Source organism: Polypterus senegalus, chromosome 12, assembly GCF_016835505.1.
Source record: "Polypterus senegalus isolate Bchr_013 chromosome 12, ASM1683550v1, whole genome shotgun sequence".
Lineage (NCBI taxonomy): Eukaryota > Metazoa > Chordata > Cladistia > Polypteriformes > Polypteridae > Polypterus > Polypterus senegalus.
This window is the reverse complement of record NC_053165.1, coordinates 135,881,217-135,902,973: the sequence shown is the minus strand read 5'-3', so window position 1 is coordinate 135,902,973 and position 21,757 is coordinate 135,881,217. Positions and strand designations below refer to the sequence as shown.

Here is a 21,757-nt window from a genome sequence, read left to right as displayed (position 1 = left end):
GCAAGTAAACAATTTAATAAATGGTTTTCTACATACATACCTGTTCTTTCTGCAGCAGTATTCTGAGATTCTTTGAAACAGGAGCATCATACAGCTGGCTGGTTTTCTGCAATGAAGAAGGAACACACACATTAGCTTCATTTTTGACCTTTTCAAGCTTAGAGTGTCCCCAACGATAGGTGAAATTAAGACGCAGTGTAATGTCTTGTGAACAAAGCATTTGTGATATTGATCTCCTTTCTCTTTTTTGAAATGATTGTGGCTGGATTTAAGGGGGCAAATGGTGCTGGACATTTTATACATTATTGTTGGCATGTACTGCATGGCTACAACTGTGAAAAGCTCGAACCACAAGTGCAAACACACAATTAAAAAAAAAAAACAAAAAAAAAAACGAGAAGATCCTCATTTCAATATGGAAAATGACTTACAAGCCTCATTTCTAAACCGGTAAGTTCCAGTTGCACATGTGCATACACATCCACAAGTACAGAGGACACTGAAGAGCCAATTGGTCCACTTCTTCAGCTGAAAGCAAGCTTGCAGCACTGAACATGAAGACAGTTTCACATACTGCATGAAGTATTTTTTTCTAAGATAAGTAATCAGATCGGGGCAGACTGGCCATTTGGGCAATGCCCGGTGGGCTGCGGCCTCTGGTCTGGTCATGAGCTGGCCTTTTCATGAAATAAATTTTATGTACTGGTTACTGTTTGACATTAAAATTGATTTTCTAAGCTACAAAGCTACTAAACATTATCAGTCCGGTACTGTGATTTATATAGTCCTATATAATATACCATATTACGTCATCAAATTGTTTTAGTTGTCAGTACACAACGTTGCCGCGAAAAATTTGGTCAGAACTGCCTTTTTCCGATTTCTGTTTCAACATTGCTACATTTCGGTTAGCATATACATTATTGCAATTTATTGTATCCCATATCTAGTGTTTAAATTCTTCGGTACTAATAATTAGTTTAGATTATGTATTATGCATTTTATTGTTCTCTAGTCATCAGCGTGAGCGATAATTAGTGTTTTTAGCTGCAATTACTAGTATGATGAAATAAAGTTATAAAGCACAGGATAACAATTTTTCATATTAGGACGGAACATTTATAGTTTATCGTTAAGTTGATGGAACATTTCAATCATGTGAGGTTTTCATTATAACCTCGGTTATAATATATTCCATTTTAAATGAGCAGCTACTAACCTACTAGGGTAACGGCAGTTGGATACGACATTGACATTTGACATGTACTCTAATAACATGTAAGCCATGTTAATAAATTTTTAATTTTTCATTACATTTTATTTCTAAGTATGTCATCAAATTTTAACTTGTGTCTAAATAGCAGAGTACAGATTAAGTTTGGCAACAGTTTAGATAGATTTCATATCATAGACTCATAGCAAGTAGCGAGCTGTGTACTCATCACAAATTTTAAGAAAATTCCAATGAATAATGAGCCGGGTGGGTTGACCTTGCCACCTCACTCGTTGAAGGATGACCGGGCCAGTTTTGAGACCCGGTCCGCTCCTGAATCAGATTAAGCATATTACAGAAAATTGGAAAAATTCTTAGGAAGACAAAGTTGAGGGTTGTTATAAACATTTTAATAGTAAGTTACTGAAAATTACTGAGAAAAGCTTATTACTTATTTTTATTTCTTATTTTGCACAACATCTGGTGGGTCTGGGCCCCATTGGCTCTTAACAGTGAAACGTGTGTAGCTTTGTTTTGCAGAACCTCAACTTTTTTTTGTGCCACAACAATTAGGCAATTCAATGCTTTCACCTGATGTACTCATTAAGTTTATTTTTTTTTAATTTATTTATCTATTAATTGATTGGATGCATTTTTTCTGAGTAAAAAAATGAATTTAATCCATTTTGGAATAAGGCTGTAACATAACAAAATGTGGAAAAAGTGATGCGCTGTGAATTCTTTCCGGATGCACTGTAAATCACCTGTAGCTCGCAAACCGTTTGACCTATTGACCTGAAATTTGGTACACATGTATTACGTGACCTCCAAAATTATTCTTCTCTTTATTTTTATTTTATCCTATTGTAGAATCAACTCTCAGAAACAGCCAGCAAGGTGGCCGTGCGGCGCATGCATACATGCTCCATTCTCATCCCTACCACGTTCGCCGTCACTTCCCCTACCTCTTCATATCTTCAATCATTCTTGAGGCCACCTTAAGTGAAAAATTAAGGAAAACGTATTAAGTAATTGCAACACAAACAGTGACTTAATCACAGCAAAAGACAGTTGATCAAGTGACATAGAGTGTCAGAGAAACTCAAAAGCTCAAGTTCCCAAAGTTGCACAGTGTCCAAAATAAAAAAGAAGCTGTCAGATATCAAAGTTGCCGTGAAAAGGCGAGTCGTAGCTCACCATCTCAGTGTCATATGAAAGCTTATTAGGGTACAGGGAAAAGAAAAAAAATAGGGATACAGTGGGAAAAAAGCTCGAAATGTCAACTTTAATCTCAAAATTTCCACTTTAATCACGTAGTTTATCTTGTCATTAAAGTAGAACATCATTAACTTCATCTTAAAATCTTTAATTTATTAGTTTCACAAATACCATCGTAACTAAAGTAGCATGTTAAATGCTTTGTATTGTATTTTTTCTCTATGTGTGTGACTTACTATGTGCTTCTTAAATGGGCTTTCTCTTCCTCCAAAAGGACACAGAATCCATTACATTTGTGATATTAGAGCTCTCTGAATAATTTAAATAATGAGATGTATACTTAATATCATTTCAGTATTCATATCATATCAATTAAAACATGTATTAAACATGGGAACACGGTGGCGCAGTAATAGTGACGAACAGGCGCCCCATCCAGAGATTGTTCCTGCCTCCCGCTTGCTGCGCCATGCACGAACTTCAATGAAATAATTTATTGCAGCAGTACTGTCTCTTTCAATTCCTGTCCTTCCTTTTCTTTCTCCAAGTACCAAATCGCCACACAATCAGCTATGGAATAGACGTTAAGCCATCTGTAAGCTTAGAACTCCGATTCTTCAAAACGTTTAAGGAGCATTGAAATATCTCCGTAGCACATGTTTAATTATTCAATCCATCTATCCTTCCAGTGTCATGCCAGCCCCAGCAAGAATACAGTGTGAGGCAGGAACAATCTCTGAACGGGGCGCCAGCTACTTGCCAGTGCTGCAACATTGTGTCCTCACATGTTTAATTATTAGCAATATAGATTATTTAAATGATGTTAACATTTTATCTGTATAATGTAATGAACATATTTTGCTGCATTTCATCTTAAAATGATATCATCATCATATGTGAATACACGCTAAAGTGGCTCAGGTTGTGCAATATTATAACTATATCGCAAGTTTACAGTGAGGTAATTGTACTTATAAGTACAAACAGTTCTACAAGGAGCACTTGATAGACTGATTGAGTGCGTTTATAGTTCTTGGGATGAAACTGTTTCTGAACCACGAGGTGCGTACAGGAAAGGCTCTGAATCGTTTACCATATGAGAGCAGTTCAAAAGACAGTGCCAATGGCAGAGGCAGTGTGTGCTTGATGTTGTATATCGATAATTCTCTTTCCAATCAGCTGCTGTAGAGCTGTGATTCCCCACTCAGATACAGGGATATAAATACTCAGAGTGGTGCAGTGAGAGTAATATGGAAAAAAAGATCCGCTGTGGCAACCCCTAACGGGAGCAGCTGAAAGAAAAAGAAGAAGGTGCAGTGAGAGTAACAATGCTAAAGCAGCTATGGTATTTGGAATAGTTTGGCCATTCCGTGGACCATTATATTGATACAGGTTAATTACAATCAGATGCCTTAAACTAATAAACAATATGCGGTTAACTTCAGTGTATATGATAAAGCCACGTCAGGGATGTGGATCTTAAAAAGAAAGGGAATCCGCACTGGAACAGTAGCACTGCTTTGACGCTGGGTGACGGCAGTTTGCAAAACCAAGCGGAGAACTTGAGTACGCCAGGATTTGAGCTAGCGTGAAAATGTCCGTGGCTTTACACCAAGTTTAGTTTTTATACATCGCGATGTGAGTGTGGAAACGGGAGTATGCCACATTTTTGTGCATACGCACCATTTATACACGAGGCCCCTAGTCCTTAGCAGGTCTTAAAACTTGGAAAATACAACCAGTATACACATAGTATATAACAATATCAACCCTATAAACCTACAGCCGTAAACATGTTAAAACACAAGTCCATAGTAGAAGAGACTTGTTTTGTGAAAAGGGAGGCTTATGGTCCCTCAAATATGATTTATGACCCTTAATCTCCACCCCCTAGGTATGCACCTTGACATCTCCAAACCACCTAAGCCATTACAAACCACATGACATTTGTCACACGAATGTGCTTGGTGAACAGCTTAAGGTCTAATGTGATTGCGATTCTCCACCAAGACTTAATGGGGGTGCTCTGTAAAAACAACATATCTTTTCCTTTTCCTTGTACAGAAAGACAGACTGACTTATTTCCACTGATGATGTCATTTCTGGGGTCAGACTAACTGGACCTACCTCTTCCTCCCAGAAACCACCACAACAGGAAGAGCTTCCATCTTGGGCAGTCCAACTGATTTCCAGAAAGACTCAATTTTCCCAGACAGCACTTTTTTTTTTTTACACTTTTTGCGTATTTATAATATACAGGGTTTGCCTTCAAGTTGCCCCAGACCTCTTTATTTGTCTTTTGTGTCTTTACTCACTATTTGAAAATGAATACCATTTTGAAAACTCCCTAATTCTTCTCTACTGCTGCTGAAGTCTTAATCAGCTTAAGTAAGCTTGCAGTGCACAGATGTTAATGATCAGTTATCTCAATGTAGGTCATACCTACAACTTAGGTCAACCTAGATATAGATTCATTGGCAAAAACATCAAATCCCAGTTGTAAAGACTCACTTCATTCGCATGTGTAATTTAGTTGTCCACCATGAGTTTGACATTGAAGCTTACTAGGCAGAGGAACCATAAAAAATAATAGCATTTTTTCACACCTAAATTGTTCATACTATAAAGTTACAATATAATCTAAATCACACTTACAAAAACTTGTTCAAAACTTTGAAATTATAAAAAATTACACAAGTTCTATTAATGTTAATGAAATTACAGAAACCTTTAGCCAGATTCTTGCTGAGTTCGGCTCCTGCTTCTCTACATTCCTGCTCTGGTTATGTGAATTTTGAAAATGGATGGAAAGTTAAAACACTTTTAATTTTTGATTTACTTCAGCAAAGAGACATTTTTATTTATTACATATTTTGTAATGGTGGTGTGTGTGAAGTGTGGTTTGCTTAGACCACCACTCTGCAGTTTGGACAAGAAGCACATTAACAACACAGACAGGTGAATACACATGCATTCTTTGTGTTCATTTACTTTAGATATCTGCTTGAGGAGTGACTATCTGACATGTAAAAGAGCACAATACTGAATACAGAATATACAAGTTGAAGTGACCTCTCTCAAGAGGAATTGGAAACAGTATTCTGTAATTTATGCATTACAAAATGTTCCTCTGTTTTAAGAGTAGGTGAGGTTAAATTACTTTATTCATAGATTATTAACATTGTTACACATGAAAGTCTGAGGATCACCTTGCCGGTTCTGTTCAGGTATGTGGTAGCACCCCGGGACAAGAGGGGGCTCTGTTGCTAACTGCCTTGTTTCTTTCCTCTGCAGTTCTGAGAAGAGGCCACAGAAAACTGACTGACTATGCCCCACCGTCAACCACAAGTCCCACCCCTACTGGTCTGGCGTATATAAAATTGGCCATTCCCAGAAAGTGACATCTCACTTGTGACCCAAACTCTGCAAAACGGATGTCTGAATTAGATCTCTCCTTTTTGCCACTGGTGATATGCTTCAGCACTCTCATGTGCCCTTTTATTTCCTTGATGCTTGATGCTCTCTGTTATTTGCAAGGTGGCCCAGCTGGCATGCCAGCTATTTTTGGGACTCTGCAAATCACTTAAATTAGTTGTGGCCTTAATTTATTTTTTTTTTTAGGAAAAAGGCAATCCGTTCTTGGAGATTTAGTTACCGGTAAGTGTAATACAGTGTATCTGTTAGGGGCACTCCTCCCGGCCACAGCTTAAGCTCCGCTTATGTTGTCCAGCCAATTTGCTATATGGAATGGGCAATAATTTACTAAATACAGAGATGCAAAGTTTTGGTTCAGCTAACCCTAATCCAAATTACTACACCTGAACCCTTAATCTAAGTTCTAAACCAAAACAAAAAGGATGCAGTGGATGAAAACTAAAAAGAAACTAAAGACAGTCAAGGGTGCAAATGTCATAAATGAAGGATAAAGTGATAAAATATAAGAAATGAAAGTAAACGTATAGGAAACCATCCAGCTCAACAGAACAGGATTGAAGATTATCGTCTGTCAGGTTTTCAAGAGAGTCTATTAAAAAATGAAAGTAGACCCTTTCTTAAAAATAGGGCTCTCATAAACAAATTAAGTACAAGTACATTTAAGACTAGCACAACAAATCTAGTCTAATGCCTAATGCTGAATCTAACCCATAATGTCTAAACCTAAACCCTAGCTTAAATGTTACTCTAACCCATAAGCCTAAATCTAAAGTAACATCTAAACACGCAGTACATGCATTAACAACCCTATTTAAGTCAGTTCAGGGCTGCGCTGCTCTGGAGTCTATTGGATCCAACCCTGGACAGGGAGCTAGTCCATTGTAGGGCCCACTCACATTCACACAGTTCCATTTTGGAGACACCAGAGAAGCTAACACGAACATCTATGGGCAAAAAAACCAGAGCACCCAAAGAAAAGCACACAGAAATACAAGGAAAATGTTCAGACTCCATACTGAAGACTGCACAGAATCTGCACTCAGGTTTCTGTGTCCAAAAAGACACAGTATTAATCACTGCACCAATTATCTAACCAAAGCTAATAGCAAGGCGTAAACCTAAACTTAGCCCATTAAGCCAAATGTATCCCTTAATTACAAAGCCTAAACCCAAATTTAAGTCTAACAATTGGCCTAAATTAACCGCAGCCTGACTTCAAATTCTAAACATAACTTATCCATTCATTTTCTTAGCCACCAATTCCATTTCAGTGGCACAAAAGGTAAAGGCCTAAGTGACATGGCAAGGAATATAACTGGACAAGGTGCCATTGAACCACTGGACATGTTTATGTGCACGTCAAAATGAGTTTAGCACATCAAGTCAGTTTAGAGCAGGGGTCTCCAACACATCACTCGCGAGCTACCGGTAGCTTGCCAAAGGGTTAATGAATCTTACATAAACCTGAAAACTTGATTAGTCAAATTAGGGGTGGGAGAACTTTCCAAAAAATCATATCACGATCCATAATTTGAATTGCAATCTATCTTTTCAATGTGGCATACACTTAAGAGAATATCCGGACTCAAATTCATCAAGACCTAAGTAACACTTTATTTTAAATATCAAACAAAGTTGAATTCAATTGTTCTTTCGTTCGCTAGCTAAGCGGAGTTAAGGACCCGCCCCGAAGCTGGCGCGTGAGTGAGGAAGGCCCCTCCCACCAGCCTGTTGCATGGATCTCGGATTCACGCAAATAAATCGGTACCAAAAGTGAACTGTGATACATAGCGAGATGAGAGAAGTCACAAAATCAACCGAAATGTTCAAGCAAATTGTATAAAAAAAAATTATCTAAATCCTTTAAGTAGTTCTCATGTGAAAAGCGTACAGAGAGACATTGGATTTTATATATTATATATTAGTAAACCTTCAGAATAATGTGCAGTTAAAGTCTCAACAGCATCCTCAGCATTTTTGGAGCTTAGTAGAGCCAGGTAACTATAAGAATCTTCACCAAGCAGCTCTGAAAATGTCTGCTTTGCTTGGGTCAACAGACCTCTGTGAATCTGCCTTTTCTGACATGAATGTCATGAAATCAAAGACTGACAGATGAACATTTAAATGACTCCATAAGAGTGAACCTTAGTGGCCACACTCCACAATACACCTCTCTTGTTGACTCCATGCAGTGCCAGTCATCTGACTAACTAAAAAACACATCACACATGTGACTGGACATGTGAATTAAGTGAAACAGTGACATGTAACAAAATGACAAATAAACTGCAAACCCAACTCCCACCACCCAAACCTGACTCATGATCCCAAGCTTCAAAACCCAAATACTTAACTAGCTAAAATAAACTAACTCTGAAACTCAAATAAACTGCTAAAAAAATTAAAGGAACACTTTGAAAACACATGAGATCTCAATGGGAAACAAAGTCCTGCTGGATATCTCTACTGATATAGACTGGTTAATGTGTTAGGAACGAAAGGATGCCACATCGCTTGATGGAAATAAAAAATTATCAACCTACAAAGGGCTGAATACAAAGACACCCCAAAAATCAAAGTAAAAAAATTATGCAGCAGGCTACTCCATTTTTCGGAAATTTCATTGCAGCAACTCAAAATCGTACTCAGTAGTTTATATGGCCCCAACATGCTTGTATGCATGCCTGACAACGTTGGGGCATGGTCCTAATGAGATGACGGATGGTGTCCTGGGGGATCTCCTCCCAAATCTGGATCAGGGCATCACTGAGCTCCTGGATAAACTGAAGTGCAACCTAGTGGCGTTGGATGGACTGAAACATAATGTCCCAGAGGTGTTCTATTGGACTGAGGTCAGGTGAGCGTGCGGGCCACTTGGTGGTATCAATTCCTTCATCCTCCAGGAACTTCCTGCATACTCTCGCCACATGAGGCTGGGCATTGTTGTGGACCAGGTGGAACCCAGGACCCACTGCACCAGCATAGGGTCTGACAATGGGTCCAAGGATTTCATCCCGATACATAATGGCAATCAAGGTGCCATTGTCTGGCCTGTAGAGTTCTGTGCATCCCTCCGTGGATATGCCCCCTTAGACCATCACTAACCCACCACCAAACTGGTCATGCTGAACAATGCTACAGGTAGTATAACATAGTAAGATATTTATTACGTTATACAGATAAAATGTTAACATCATTTAAATAATCTATATTGTTAATAATTAAACACGAGGACGTTTGAAAGAGACAGTACTGCTGCAATAAATTACTTCATCAAAGGTCGTGCACAGCAAGCATCTTGCAGGAGGCAGGAACAATCTGTAGACGGGGAGCCAAATCATCACTGACTGTACCACCGTGTTCCCTTGTTTAATAACATGCTTTAATCCCTATCATCATAAAAATGATATCAAGTATACATCTCTGTATTTAATTTATTCAGAGAGCTGTAATATCAGGAATGTAATGGATTCTGTGTCCTGTCGGAGGAAGAGAAAGCCAGTTTAAGAAGCACGTAGTGATTCACACACATAGAGCACATAGACGAACACATACAATACAAAGCATTTAACGTGCTACTTTAGTTACAATGGTATTGGAGAAACTAGTAAATTAAACAATTTTAAGATGAAGTTTATGATGTTCTACTTTAATGACAAAATAAACTATGTGACTAAGTGGAAATTTCGAGATTAAAGTTGACATTTCGAGCTTCGTGTCCATATTTTTTTTTCTTTTCTCTGTACCCTAATAAGCTTTCATATGACACTCAGACTGTGGGCTACGACTTGCCTTTTCACGGCAACTTTGATATCTGACAACTTCTTTTTTATTTCGGGCACTGTGTGACTTTGTGAACTTGAGCTTTCGATTTCTCCGACAGGCTATGTCACTCGATCAACTTCCTTTTGTTGTTTAAACCACTGTTTAAACCAACAAATAGTAAGATTTTCCTTGCCTCCACTTGGTATTTGCTGAAATTCTTCTATTTTTCCCCTGTGATTTTGCCATTGCCTTTTCACAGAACACTGAGCTTAAGGGCTATTTATATTGATTTGCATATTCAAAGATGCGTAATTCTGGAAGGAGTTGGGGAGTGGCAGCAGGTGCCTGTGCATGCATTACTTTTCACACTGACTGATATTTATTTAGCGGAAGAACGTGGAAGTTGCCGTAAACACAGATTCATACATCTGGATTTTTTTGTGCATACGCACATTTCTGCTTTTGTCCATATGCCATGTTTTAGTGTGAATTCTATGCACGGCGTTATGTGTGAGGCCCCAGGTATGGCCTCATGCTACCAGTAGTGACACTGACCATTGCCAAATGCAAAACTAGTGAATAAACAGTCAAAAAAGATAAGGAGGGAAAAAATGTCAGTGGCCTCCACCTGTTAAACCATTCCTGTTTTGGCGGTCGTCTCATTGTTGCCCCGATAGTGCACCTGTTGTTAATTTCATTAACACCAAAGGAGCTGAAACTGATTAACAACCCCCTCTGCTACTTAACTGACCAGATCAATATCCCAGAAGTTTCATTGACTTGATGCTATACTCTGTTTAAAAAGAGTTCCTTTAATTTTTTTGAACAGTATATAATCCCAAATATTAAAAATAAGTCTAAACTATTCCTTAAAGCTATCACTGAAACCTGAAGATACTTAAGTAAAGAAAAAGTAAGAAAAAGATTGCCAGCTTAAATCCTTTGGAATCATAAGAGACCACACTCCACACTGATCCATGACAAATCAGATGGGGGTATCTCATTACCTCATTTTAAACTATACCACCTTGCATTTACTCCAAGGGCAGACTAGAGTTGGTGTCTGCCCTTCCTAGCACCCCCCCGTCAATGTTTTACCATAGGGACTAAATACATTTCCCCCCATTACTCATTTTCATTAATGTTTCTAATAAATTAAAGTACACGTGTCATTTTGTTGGTCCTATTGTATCTTATCCCATACAGACAAAGAGATGTATTGAAAAAATCATGGGCTCACTGCCAAGATGGTATCTTCTGCAATTCTTCCCTAAATATTGGAGGCAAAGCATTTTCCTCCTGCCCTTGGTATCTGTCTGGTTTCTATGTATTGGGAGACATATTTAATGAATCAGGGCTACAAATGTTCCTCTTTGTTTATTTTAGGCACCTTGTCCATTCCAGTTCCTCCATTTTCAATTAGCATCTGAGGTCTTTGTTCAGGGCATGTGGAGCCCCCTCTCTGCCCCTCTTCCAATTCATCCCATGTATTTATTTTCTTTAACCCTTCCAAATCTAATCTAATCTCTACACCCTCTTCCACAAACCTTCACTCAAAACTCTCCCAATCATATCCAGCTAATGGACATTCAAAAATTGCTCTAAAAACCCTGATAGATAGATAGATAGATAGATAGATAGATAGATAGATAGATAGATAGACTTTATTTATATCCATGGTTAAATTTAAAGTTTATTGAAGCTCAAGAGAGATAAAGAGAAATACAGGGCTATTCAAAATGAAGGAGCAGATTTCAAAAATGTATTTCAAGCAAACTGTATAAGACAGAAACACATTCCGCTGGATAGAGGAAAGTTCAAAGTTGGGTCATATGGTCCTTGAGGTTGCATGCACTCAACATGAGCACCATGTGTAGCGCAACAAACATCAAAACAGTAGACCACTTCTTGCCACACACGAGTCAACTGGCCCCTAGTTACTAAATTCACAGCTTCCTCAACACGATGTCACAAATATTGAAGATTAGCGGACATAGATGGAACAAACACTCTTTCTTTAATGTACCCCCATAGATAAAAATTACATGAGGTAGGGTCTGGAGACCTGGGAGACCATAGACAATGAGTAAGATCTTGTTGTCCTACCTCTTCCAATCCATTGTCCAGGAATGGTGTTGTTCAGGTAACGCTGGAATGCCAAGTGGAAATGAGGCGGGGCACCATCTTGTATGAAAATGAAGTCTGCTCTCTGTGGCATTCACTGGTACTTTGATGTGGCTTTTAAACTTTGAACTTTCCTCTATCCAGTGATGTGCAGAATGTGTTTCTGTCTTATACAGTTTGTTTGAAATATGTTTTTGAAATCTGCTCTTTCATTTTGAATAGCCCTGTATATAAATAATATATAAATGAAAAAAAATGAGTTGTCCCAAAAAAAGGAGAGAGAGAGAGAGCACTCCTGTAAAAGACTGTCATTTGCCCATCATTATCATTTAATCATTTTCATCATTAGTCTGCTATACTTAAGTATTTGTTTAAAATAATAGCCATACTGTGGTTCCACTGTTAGCAGAAACCAAGATCCAGGATCATGCCCAGCTTTGCAGAATTGGGTTTATATTAGATGGTACAATATTTAGTTTGGCCCTAGCTTAAAAATGTTTGCGACACCTATGCTAATGGCTACTTCCAGCATGACAATGCACCATGTCACAAAGCAAAAGTTGTCTCAAACTGGTTTTATAAACAGGATAATGACTTCAGTGTTCTTCAGTGGCCTTCCCAGTCACTGAACCTAAATTCAATATAACACTTTGGCATATGGTAGAACAGAAGGATGAATGTGTAGCTAAAAAATCAATGGAAACTGTGTAATGCAATTATGTCAACATGGACCGGAGTTTCAATGGAATGCTTCCATTGTCTTGTGGACTCCATGTCACAAAGTACTGAGGCTGTTTTAGAGCAAAAGGAGACCCTATCTAATATTATTTTAGTGTCCTTTAGAATTTATTCAGTGAGTGAGCACACACTGATCAGTCACAACATGAAAACCACTGACAGGTGAAGCGAATAAATTGATTATCTTGTTACAATGGCACCATTTTGAACATTTTAAGCAGCAAATGAGCAGTCAAGTCATCTCTTGAGGATAATATGTTGGAAACAGAGCAAATGGGCAAGCATAAGGATCTGAGTGAATTTGACAAAGGGCAAATTGTGATGGCTATATGACTGGGTCAGATCATCTCCAAAAAGGCAGGTCTTGTCGGGTGTTCCCGATATCCAATGTTAGTACCTACCAAACGTGGTCCAAGGAAGGACAACTGGTGACAGGATCATGGGTGCCCAAGGTTCATTGATGCACATGGGGAGTGAAGGCTATAGGTTGTGAACGCTGGCCTGGACACAGACAGGCAGACACGTTTAATTCACCCTACACATGTTTTTTCTCCATATTATCTACAAATAAAGTGCTCACACAAACCCTAGCCACCAGTCAATGCCTTGTCTTCCTCTGGCCGCCTCCAAGACCTTGTCTTTTTCCACCTGACCATAGCCTCAATATGGAGGGAGGCGGCCCCTTTTATATTCCCCTGGATGTGCTCCAGGTGTGTCCCGGCAATCTTCCACCGACACACCCCAGTGTGGCGGAAGTGCTGGCTGCATCCCCGGAAGCACTCCGGGTGTCCCTGCTCCTCTTCCCCCCAGCACTTAAAAATTAAAATTTAAAAGTGTGAAAAATTTGTGTTTAAATTAAGCATAATTATAAGCAATCCTTAAATAACCTCTATTTTTGTCTGCTGTCTTTTCTCGTTCTTCTGTGCCACCGCATCGTGATCTGATCAAGGCGCCATGCAGTCACGTTATGCTGGAATGAAGGCGGTTGCCTCAGTTGTCCACGAGACCAATTTCATTAAATGCTCTCATAAGAAGACTGGAAACAAAGAGGAATGAATTAACAACATTTATGTTGTTATTATGGTATGTCTTTTGGCTTTGGAACCTCTGCAGATGTTGTTTTATTTTTCTCCATCTTAACTAGATTTTTTTTATTTGCTTTTTTTCTATACATCCGGCCATCTGACCTCATCACTGGACTCATCTTTTGAGACTTGCTTCATGACATTGTATTTAAGGACGCTACGCTTCTGCTTTTTAAGATCTCATAGACTTAAACCCGTTGCACGGCTGCACTCGGGGTCCTAATTGGGATCTCGAGGTGCTTCATAGTCACAAGAGCTCCGCCTTCTGGAGTTTCTCCTCTGATTTGACAAGTAGCCGTCGCTGCGGGACGCGGGATGGGGCGAGGTGCGGAGCTCAGATGGGCGTGCACATACGCGGGTGTTGCTTCTCCATTCATTTGGCTTCTTTCGCTCCTCCTGTAAGCGGCGCTGTAGGTTCGCTCCTGACGCCCCTTAACTTTTTCTTCCAATAAAGTTTTGTTTGCGCGTGTGCCCAGCTTGCAGTGCGAAGATGGCGGAGAGCTCCGAGAGGATTCCGCCTCCACTGCCGGATTTGGAGGACCTGGACGGGGACTCTGGGGACGGTGATGAGATCGACGACTTACAGGGAGAAGACATCTTCATCGGAAATGTGAGGAGCATGGGTGCACGCGGGGGTGCTAAAGGGTGCTCTCTAAAGGGAGGCAGTGATGCGGGTTTTCCGTGGTGAAAGGGCCTGACGGGCGGACAGGCAGGGTTTGCAGTTTTGCTTAAATCCTAAACTCGCCTCGGTGTTCGCAGTCGAGAAGGAGATTGAATTGCACGCGCGAATACGGCCGGGTTCGCACGAGGATATTCCAGTGGTACGTTTTCAATGTCTGTCCCTAAAGTCATTGGAAACGAACGTCTGTGGTTGATTTCAAGTAGCCCTCGCCGGGTACCCGCGGAAGTAAGAAAGTCACTTCGCATAATTCAATTTCTAAAGACCCATAATGACTCATATGGTTAATTGTTGATTTTTACCCTTTATTTTACGTGCATGCGTACCCTGAATGTTTGCTTTTTAGTCTAAAACGCAAGACACTACCACGGAAGAGACACTGATAAATTTAAGAGGATCAGCAAAATTCCAGGACTCGCTGGTCTATTTCATCATCACCCAGCCGAGATCGCTGTGCCCTGCATTATTTGCAGGAAATATGCAGCTTTGTATGTTACATTTGGATTAGCGGAAGGAAGAATACTTGGTGTCTGGCAGGGAGGGCATTAGGAATGGAGACACCACACGAGCTTGTTTATGTCCTTAGCTGCTTACTCTTTGCACCTTTGTGCTGATTAGCTCTCTCTGCTGCAAAAAAAAAAAAAATAAAAATGTTGCATTTGCTTTCTTTTGTCACTTTGGCCACACTTTTGAGTTTCCATGTTCTTCCTGTATATGTAGTATATGCATGTAGTTTATCTGGGGTTGGGCCGCCTCCAGTTTCTGCCTGTAATGTTGGAAAATGAAAGTTAGGTGGCACAGTCACTTTGTATTGTCATATTTAGTAAGCTTAGCTGCGTCAGGGACTGTTTTCTGCAGTCTATTGCACTGCAGCCTAGTACTGGGAGAATGGGCTTAAAAACTGAATTTTAATACCATTGTTTGCTTGGCCATACCATTATTTGTCATTCTCGGTTGATTGCTGAAGTGTTGTGCTGTGGCTAAGCTGCTGTACGCTTTTAATTTAGTCTGTAAACCTACTGAGTTTCCACCGTTTACTTCAGTGAGTCATTTAACCTGGTCGAGGTGCTGCTGTAATAGATCTCTTTACATGTAAAGTACATTTTGTTGCTTACATTAAATAAAGCGTGTGCAGTTAACTGTTTTCCTGTAAATGCAGTGAAAAGAAAAAGCTTCTGAACCCTTTGAAAAATAACCAGGTTTATGTCAAATTATGTTTTAAAATATGGTCTGTTCTTCATCTGAGTTACAATAGCGAACAAAACAGTCAACTTATAATGTGCAAATTAGTGTATTGTGATTGTACATATTAAGTACATCATTCAAGTATTCAAAGTGTAAGTTGAAAAAGATATGTGAAACCCCTAGGCTGTTGACTTCCAAAAAGCTTTCTGGAATCCGAAGTTAGAAAACCTACAGCCCAATCAATGAAAGAGACAGGAGGTGTGATTTAGAGATCCCTGTATTTATTTATATATATATATATATATATATATATATATATATATATATATATATATATATATATATATATATATATAAAGACTTTGCCATTCATGAAAAGCATCTACTTACAATAAAGCATGCCTCACAAAAAAGGCATGTCAAAAAATCTACAGTCAAAAGTTAAAATATTTAAGAAGCAGGAGGTCATTTCAGAGAAGTCCACAGACAAACTGTATATAGATGGAGATGATATAGTACTGGGGCTAGTAACCCTAGAAATGGTTGTACAGTCAAGAGCACCCAATAGGCACAAGTCAGAGTGCTCAATGAAAAAAAAAAAAAACTGTAGAGTATCGGCTAAAGGTTTGAAGAAATCATTGGAACATGGTGACATCTCTGTTCATGAGAATACAATCAAAAAGGATTGAACAGGTATTGTGTGCAATTGCAGGACACCAAGGAGGGAGCCATTGCTCTCTAAAACACATTACTGCACGCCTGAAGTTTGCTAAACACTATCTTGATGCTTCACGATGCCTTTGGAAAAATGTTTTGTGGACTGACAAAACTAAGGTTGAAGTTTCAGGGAAGAATTTGCTTTGTAAAAATGGCACTGCTTACCAACATGACAACATCATCCCAGAGGTCAAGTACAGTGGCGTGAGCTTTATGAATTGGGGTTACTTTGCTGACTTGGTGCCTGAACACCTTGCCACCATCGCAGGGAAAATGAGTTATGTAATTTTTCAGGGTATCCTACAGGATTATTTCAGGGTGCCTGTCCACCAGCTGAAGCTTAGTAGAAGTTGGGTGATGCAGCATGACAAAGTCTTTAAACATCAAAGTAAATCTACTACAGAATGGCTTCCAAAAAAGAAACTTTGCATTTTGGAGTGACCCAGTCAGAGAGCCCAGGCCTTAACCCAATAGAGATGCAATGGAATGAGTTCTAATGAGCCATTTACACCAAACATTCGAAGAACATGGCAGTAAGGCGGAATGGTCTGGAAGTGCTTGTAAGAGTGTTTTGCTGCCAAAAGTGGTTCAACCAGTTAGGAAATTCAGGGGTTCACTTGCTGTTTTTACAACACACTGTGATTGTTTGATGGGTGTGTTCAATAAAGACATGAAAGATTGTAAATGTTTGTGTGTTATTAGTGTAAGCATATGTCTGTTTGCCTACACTTGTAACTTAGATGAAGAGCAAATCAAATTTTATGAACAATTTAATGCTGAAAACTTGCATGCTTTTTCTTGTCATTGTACATGCAACCATTAATAATGGCAGAGATGTTTTATGGAGCTAGTTGCAGATTATTTCTAATAAGTTTAGTTATTTTTTTGAGCAAAGTACTGAAATGTTGAAAAATGTAGTGGTGAGAGTTCAAGGGGGAAAGCCCTTCGTGCAACGAATGAGAGAAATCAGGTACAAGCAAGATCTGTATTTGAAGAGAACTTGGTGACTGTTTAATAATCATTTAATATTTGATTTGCCCAAGCATTAGTTGGCACATTACATGACATCTGTTTTCTCCATTTGCTTATGGCTTTTGTTTGAAAAGAACATGGTGACTTTAATAATCTAGATAGATACTTTATTAATCCCAAAGTAAAATTCACATAATCCAGCAGCAGTATACTGATACAAAAAACTATTCAATTAAAGAGTAATAAAAAATGCATGTAAAAGCAGACAATAACTTTGAATAATGTTAGCATTTACTCCCCTGGGTGGAATTGAAGAGTCACATAGTGTGGGGGAGGAACGATCTCCTCAGTCTGTCAGTGGAGCAGGACAGTGACAAAAGTCTGTCACTGAAGCTACTCCTCTGCATGGAAATGACACTGTTCAGTGAATGCAGTGGATTATTCATGATTGACAGGAGTTTGCTTAGTGCCCGTCGCTCTGCTACTGATGTTAAACTGTCCAACTTTATTCCTACAATAGAGCCTGCCTTCTTAACAAGTTTGTCCAGGCATGAGACATCCTTCTTCTTTATGCTGCCTCCCCAGCACACCACCGCGTAGAAGAGGGCACTCGCCACAACCGTCTGGTAGAACATCTGTAGCATCTTATTGCAGATGTTGAAGGACACCAACCTTCTAAGAAAGTATAGTCGGCTCTGACTTTTCTTACACAGAGCATCAGTATTGGCAGTCCAGTCCAATTTGTCATCCAGCTGCACTCCCAGGTATTTATAGGTCTGTACCCTCTGCACACAGTCACCTCTGATGATCACAAGGTCCATGAGGGGCCTGGGCCTCCTAAAATCCACCGCCAGTTCCTTGGTCTTGCTGGTGTTCAGGTGTAAGTGGTTTGAGTCAAACCATTTAACAAAGTCCTTGATTAGGTTCCTATACTCCTCCTCCTGATGCAGTCCACGATAGCAGTGTCGTCAGTGAACTTTTTCACATGGCATTTCTCCGAATTGTATTGGAAGTCTGATGTATACAGGCTGAACAGGACCGGAGAAAGTACAGTCCCCTGCGGCACTCCTGTGTTGCTGACCACAATGTCAGACCTGCAGTTCCCAAGAAACACATATTGAGGTCTGTTTGTAAGATAGTCCACGATCCATGCCACTAGGTGCGAGTCTACTCCCATCTCAGTCAGCTTGTCCCTAAGGAGCAGAGGTTGGATGGTGTTGAAGGCACTAGAGAAATCCAGAAACATAATTCTTACAGCACCACTGCCTCTGTCCAAGTGGGAGAGGGATCGGTGTAGCATATAGATGATGGCATCCTCCGCTTCCACCTTCTCCTGGTATGTGAACTGCAGAAGGTCAAGGGCGTGGCGGGCCTGTGGCCTCAGGTGGTGAAGCAGCAGCCGCTCCATGGTCTTCATCACATATGACGTCGGAGCAACAGGCCGGAAGTCATTTAGCTCACTAGGACATGATACCTTTGGGACTGGGGTGATGCAAGATGTTTTCCAAAGCCTCGGGACTCTCCCCTGTTCCAGGCTCAGCTTGAAGATGCACTGTAGAGGATTCCCCAGTTCCAACGCACAGGCCTTCAGCAGTCGTGGTAATACACCATCTGGACCCGCTGCTTTGCTGGCACGATATATACACACACACACACAGATATATGTAATTTATATAAAAAATCTAAATTTGAATGCGTTTTTGCATAAGTGTGCACTGCATTTTATGATTGAAATTGTATCTGTGTTCACATAGGCCATTCTCATTACAAATCAGGCACCAATATTTTTTTTTTCTTTTTGGTTTTAAAGGTGTCTGTTATTCTTTATGTTCGTGTTGTCTGCTATGTGTTTACCAAAAAGCATTGCCACCCTGATCTTTGTCAGTATCTTGTTTATGAAAGTAGCTTCTGTGTAATGTGTGAAACCATAAAGTTTTGGAGGTTTGTGATCACTCATCGTACAGCTTAACAAGTAACATGAAAGCGCACACCTGTGACAGTGTTAGAGTTCTAAACACAAATTGAGAAGTTAGCTGGATAACATTTTTTGAAATGCATGCCTTTCAGCAAGCCACAAGAAGGCAGTTAGTGACCATTCATTGAGCTGCCTGAGCAAAATGTTGAAGAGGATGCCCAAACTTAATTTTACAATTTATCAGTTTTTTGCACCTGGTCAATAACAATCAATTTCTGAAAGCTTGTGTTGAACCTGTCATGCTCTGCCCTCATGTAAGTATTTCTTCTTTTCTTTTGCATTGCTTATTCTGCCTCACTTTTAAAGTAGTTTACTTCTTTTGCTCACACCCAAACTGCCTGCAGGATTCAGCATGGCATATCTTCATGACTTTACAACAGCACCAAGGTTTTGGTACCTTTAAGGGTAGTTTAGTGCATAACAATGTTTCATTATCTCTTTGGATAAGCTCTGAAGAAACCATTGTTTTTCATGGTTACTGCAATGTAATATATGTACTGTATATGTTTATAAAATTATTTTGCTAGATGTTACTGTATCATTGCATCTGTGATATTTATAATTTAAATGATTAGTATCTCTCCATCAAACCTCATTGTTCTGACATTATTATCTACAATGTTAGAATAACTAACCAGTAACCTTTGACTTAAAATGATTGTATTGTAAAACTGTTATGTAGTTCAGGTGTGTGAGGATCATATCCTAATATTAAAAAGATAAATTAGGAAATAGGTTAGTACTTCATTTCATTCAGTTCTATCACAGGATGTGTCTCTGTGCATATGTATGTGCTTTTGCACATCAGAACAGTTTGGACCTTCCAGTGAACCTAAACAGCTGTGATGGACATCCGGGCGACAGCCTGCCCAAACCCAGACACGATCACAAAAGCAAAGTCCTTTCTCCAAATAAATGAAGGTTTTATTTGAAATACATCCAAAAAGTATTACACACAGCACAAAAACACTGGTCTTTCTCTCTCCACAATATGTTCTCTCACCATCGCACTGCCCTCCTGCAGTTGAGAGTTGCCTCTCTACCACCCAGCTCCGACTCGCCTGAATAAGGGAGTGTGGTCCCTTTTATTACAGTCCCAGGAGTACTTCCAGTGTCAGGGCGATTGCCGATGGAAGTACTTCCGGGTCACACGGAAGTCCATTATCAGAGAAAGGAGCTTGTTTGCCTTCAATGCCCACTTGTGGCACCCTGTGACCCCAGCAGGGCTGCCCTGCCAGACTACTAGGGCTGCAGCTAATGATTATTTTGATAGTCGACTAATCTTTCAATTTATTTTTCGATTAGTCACGATTATTTCATGTCTGACTATTTTACGACCTGTGGTTGCACATCCTGTTCTGGGCTCCAGTGCATGTCTTACCTCATCTGCTCACATCTGTCAACCTGTGAATGTCACCCTGATGTCTCTGCATTAACACAATTAAAATTAATAATAATCAGATTAAAATAACAACCAGTGAAACATATATATTTCATAATAATCAGATGTTTTTATATTAGTGTGACCATCACAATAAAAAAGAAATACATTAAACAATACAAACTAAAGTGCACATAGTTTTTAAACAAAAAAGTCAATTTAACTGAGCCAAAAAATCATTGTTAAAGCTGAACTGTTTTTCATATTTTAGTAATAAATGGCAAAATTTAGACAATCTATATAATATGTAAAGCCTGAACTGTCTCGTATATTTACCATTTTGAGTAGTGAGTTGCTCTTATTGTTAATATTATACAGTAAACACAAACATTTGATTTGTGTCTCTAACAGCCACTGTAAATATATACTGTAGTACTTGTCAAAGTTAGTTTTTTTTTCTTTTCACTTTTATTCTCTTAGTTACGATCATCGTGGGGAAGAAAGACAAATATATGTGACAATTTGAAGAAATCATTGTATGACCTGAATAGTACCAATCAGAAAATATCATCACACTAATGCAATATTATTTGAAAACAAACAAATCGGGTGTAAATTTGTTACTTGTAAAAGTTAGGTTTTTTCACTTTTATTTTCTCAGTCTCGTTCACGCTCTCCCTCCCCTCCTGATCTGACCCTAACTAACTAACAGTGCCAGCATACATTCTCAAGAGACGGCGGCATCACAGCTCCAGGATGCTTTCGATTCAGATGCTCATGCATCGCAGTGGTGCTGCCGTGAAAAGAAAGCTCCGCTTTGCATAATCTGCATTCAACTTTTTTTTTCCTTTTTTGGTGAAGTGCTCCCACACTTTAGAAAGTTTCTGTCTCAATTTTTTTCCATCTCCAAAACCCCCCTCTCCCCCCCAAGCCCCCACCATATATTGCAACCACTTTTATTTTCCTCTACATTCTTCTTCTCATCAGACGTTGTTCTTCATTGGTAGGACTGTGTGCAGTCTTGACAAACAATAACGAACAATACTGTCCCCAGACGTTCATGTAGTGCATTGCAGTTATAAAAACCAATGTGGTTCTTTGTGACTAGAGACTCTATTAAAGGTTCTGTTTATGACTCGTCGACAAAAAAAAAAATCTGCGTCAACGATTTTTTGTAGTTGACGTCGTTGATTATGTCGACTAATCGTTGCAGCCCTACAGACTATATTTCCCAGCATGCTCTGCTGGCTTCCCACTGGGTGTGGATATC

General features: G+C 39.4%; 1 protein-coding gene across 2 annotated transcripts in view; it reads left to right on the top strand.

Moving 5' to 3' along the window:
- The first annotated feature begins 13,557 nt into the window (after positions 1-13,557).
- snx1a (sorting nexin 1a) overlaps positions 13,558-21,757 on the top strand; it is a 58,112-nt gene continuing 49,912 nt past the window's right edge. Inside the window, exon 1 of one of the 2 annotated variants that reach the window (XM_039773559.1) lies at positions 13,558-13,576. In XM_039773559.1, coding sequence (XP_039629493.1) covers positions 13,574-13,576 — 3 coding nt within the window. In that variant the 5' untranslated portion in view covers positions 13,558-13,573. Of the gene's footprint in view, positions 13,577-13,953; positions 14,189-21,757 lie in introns of those variants that run through there. The other variant, XM_039773558.1, reaches the window with a different exon arrangement.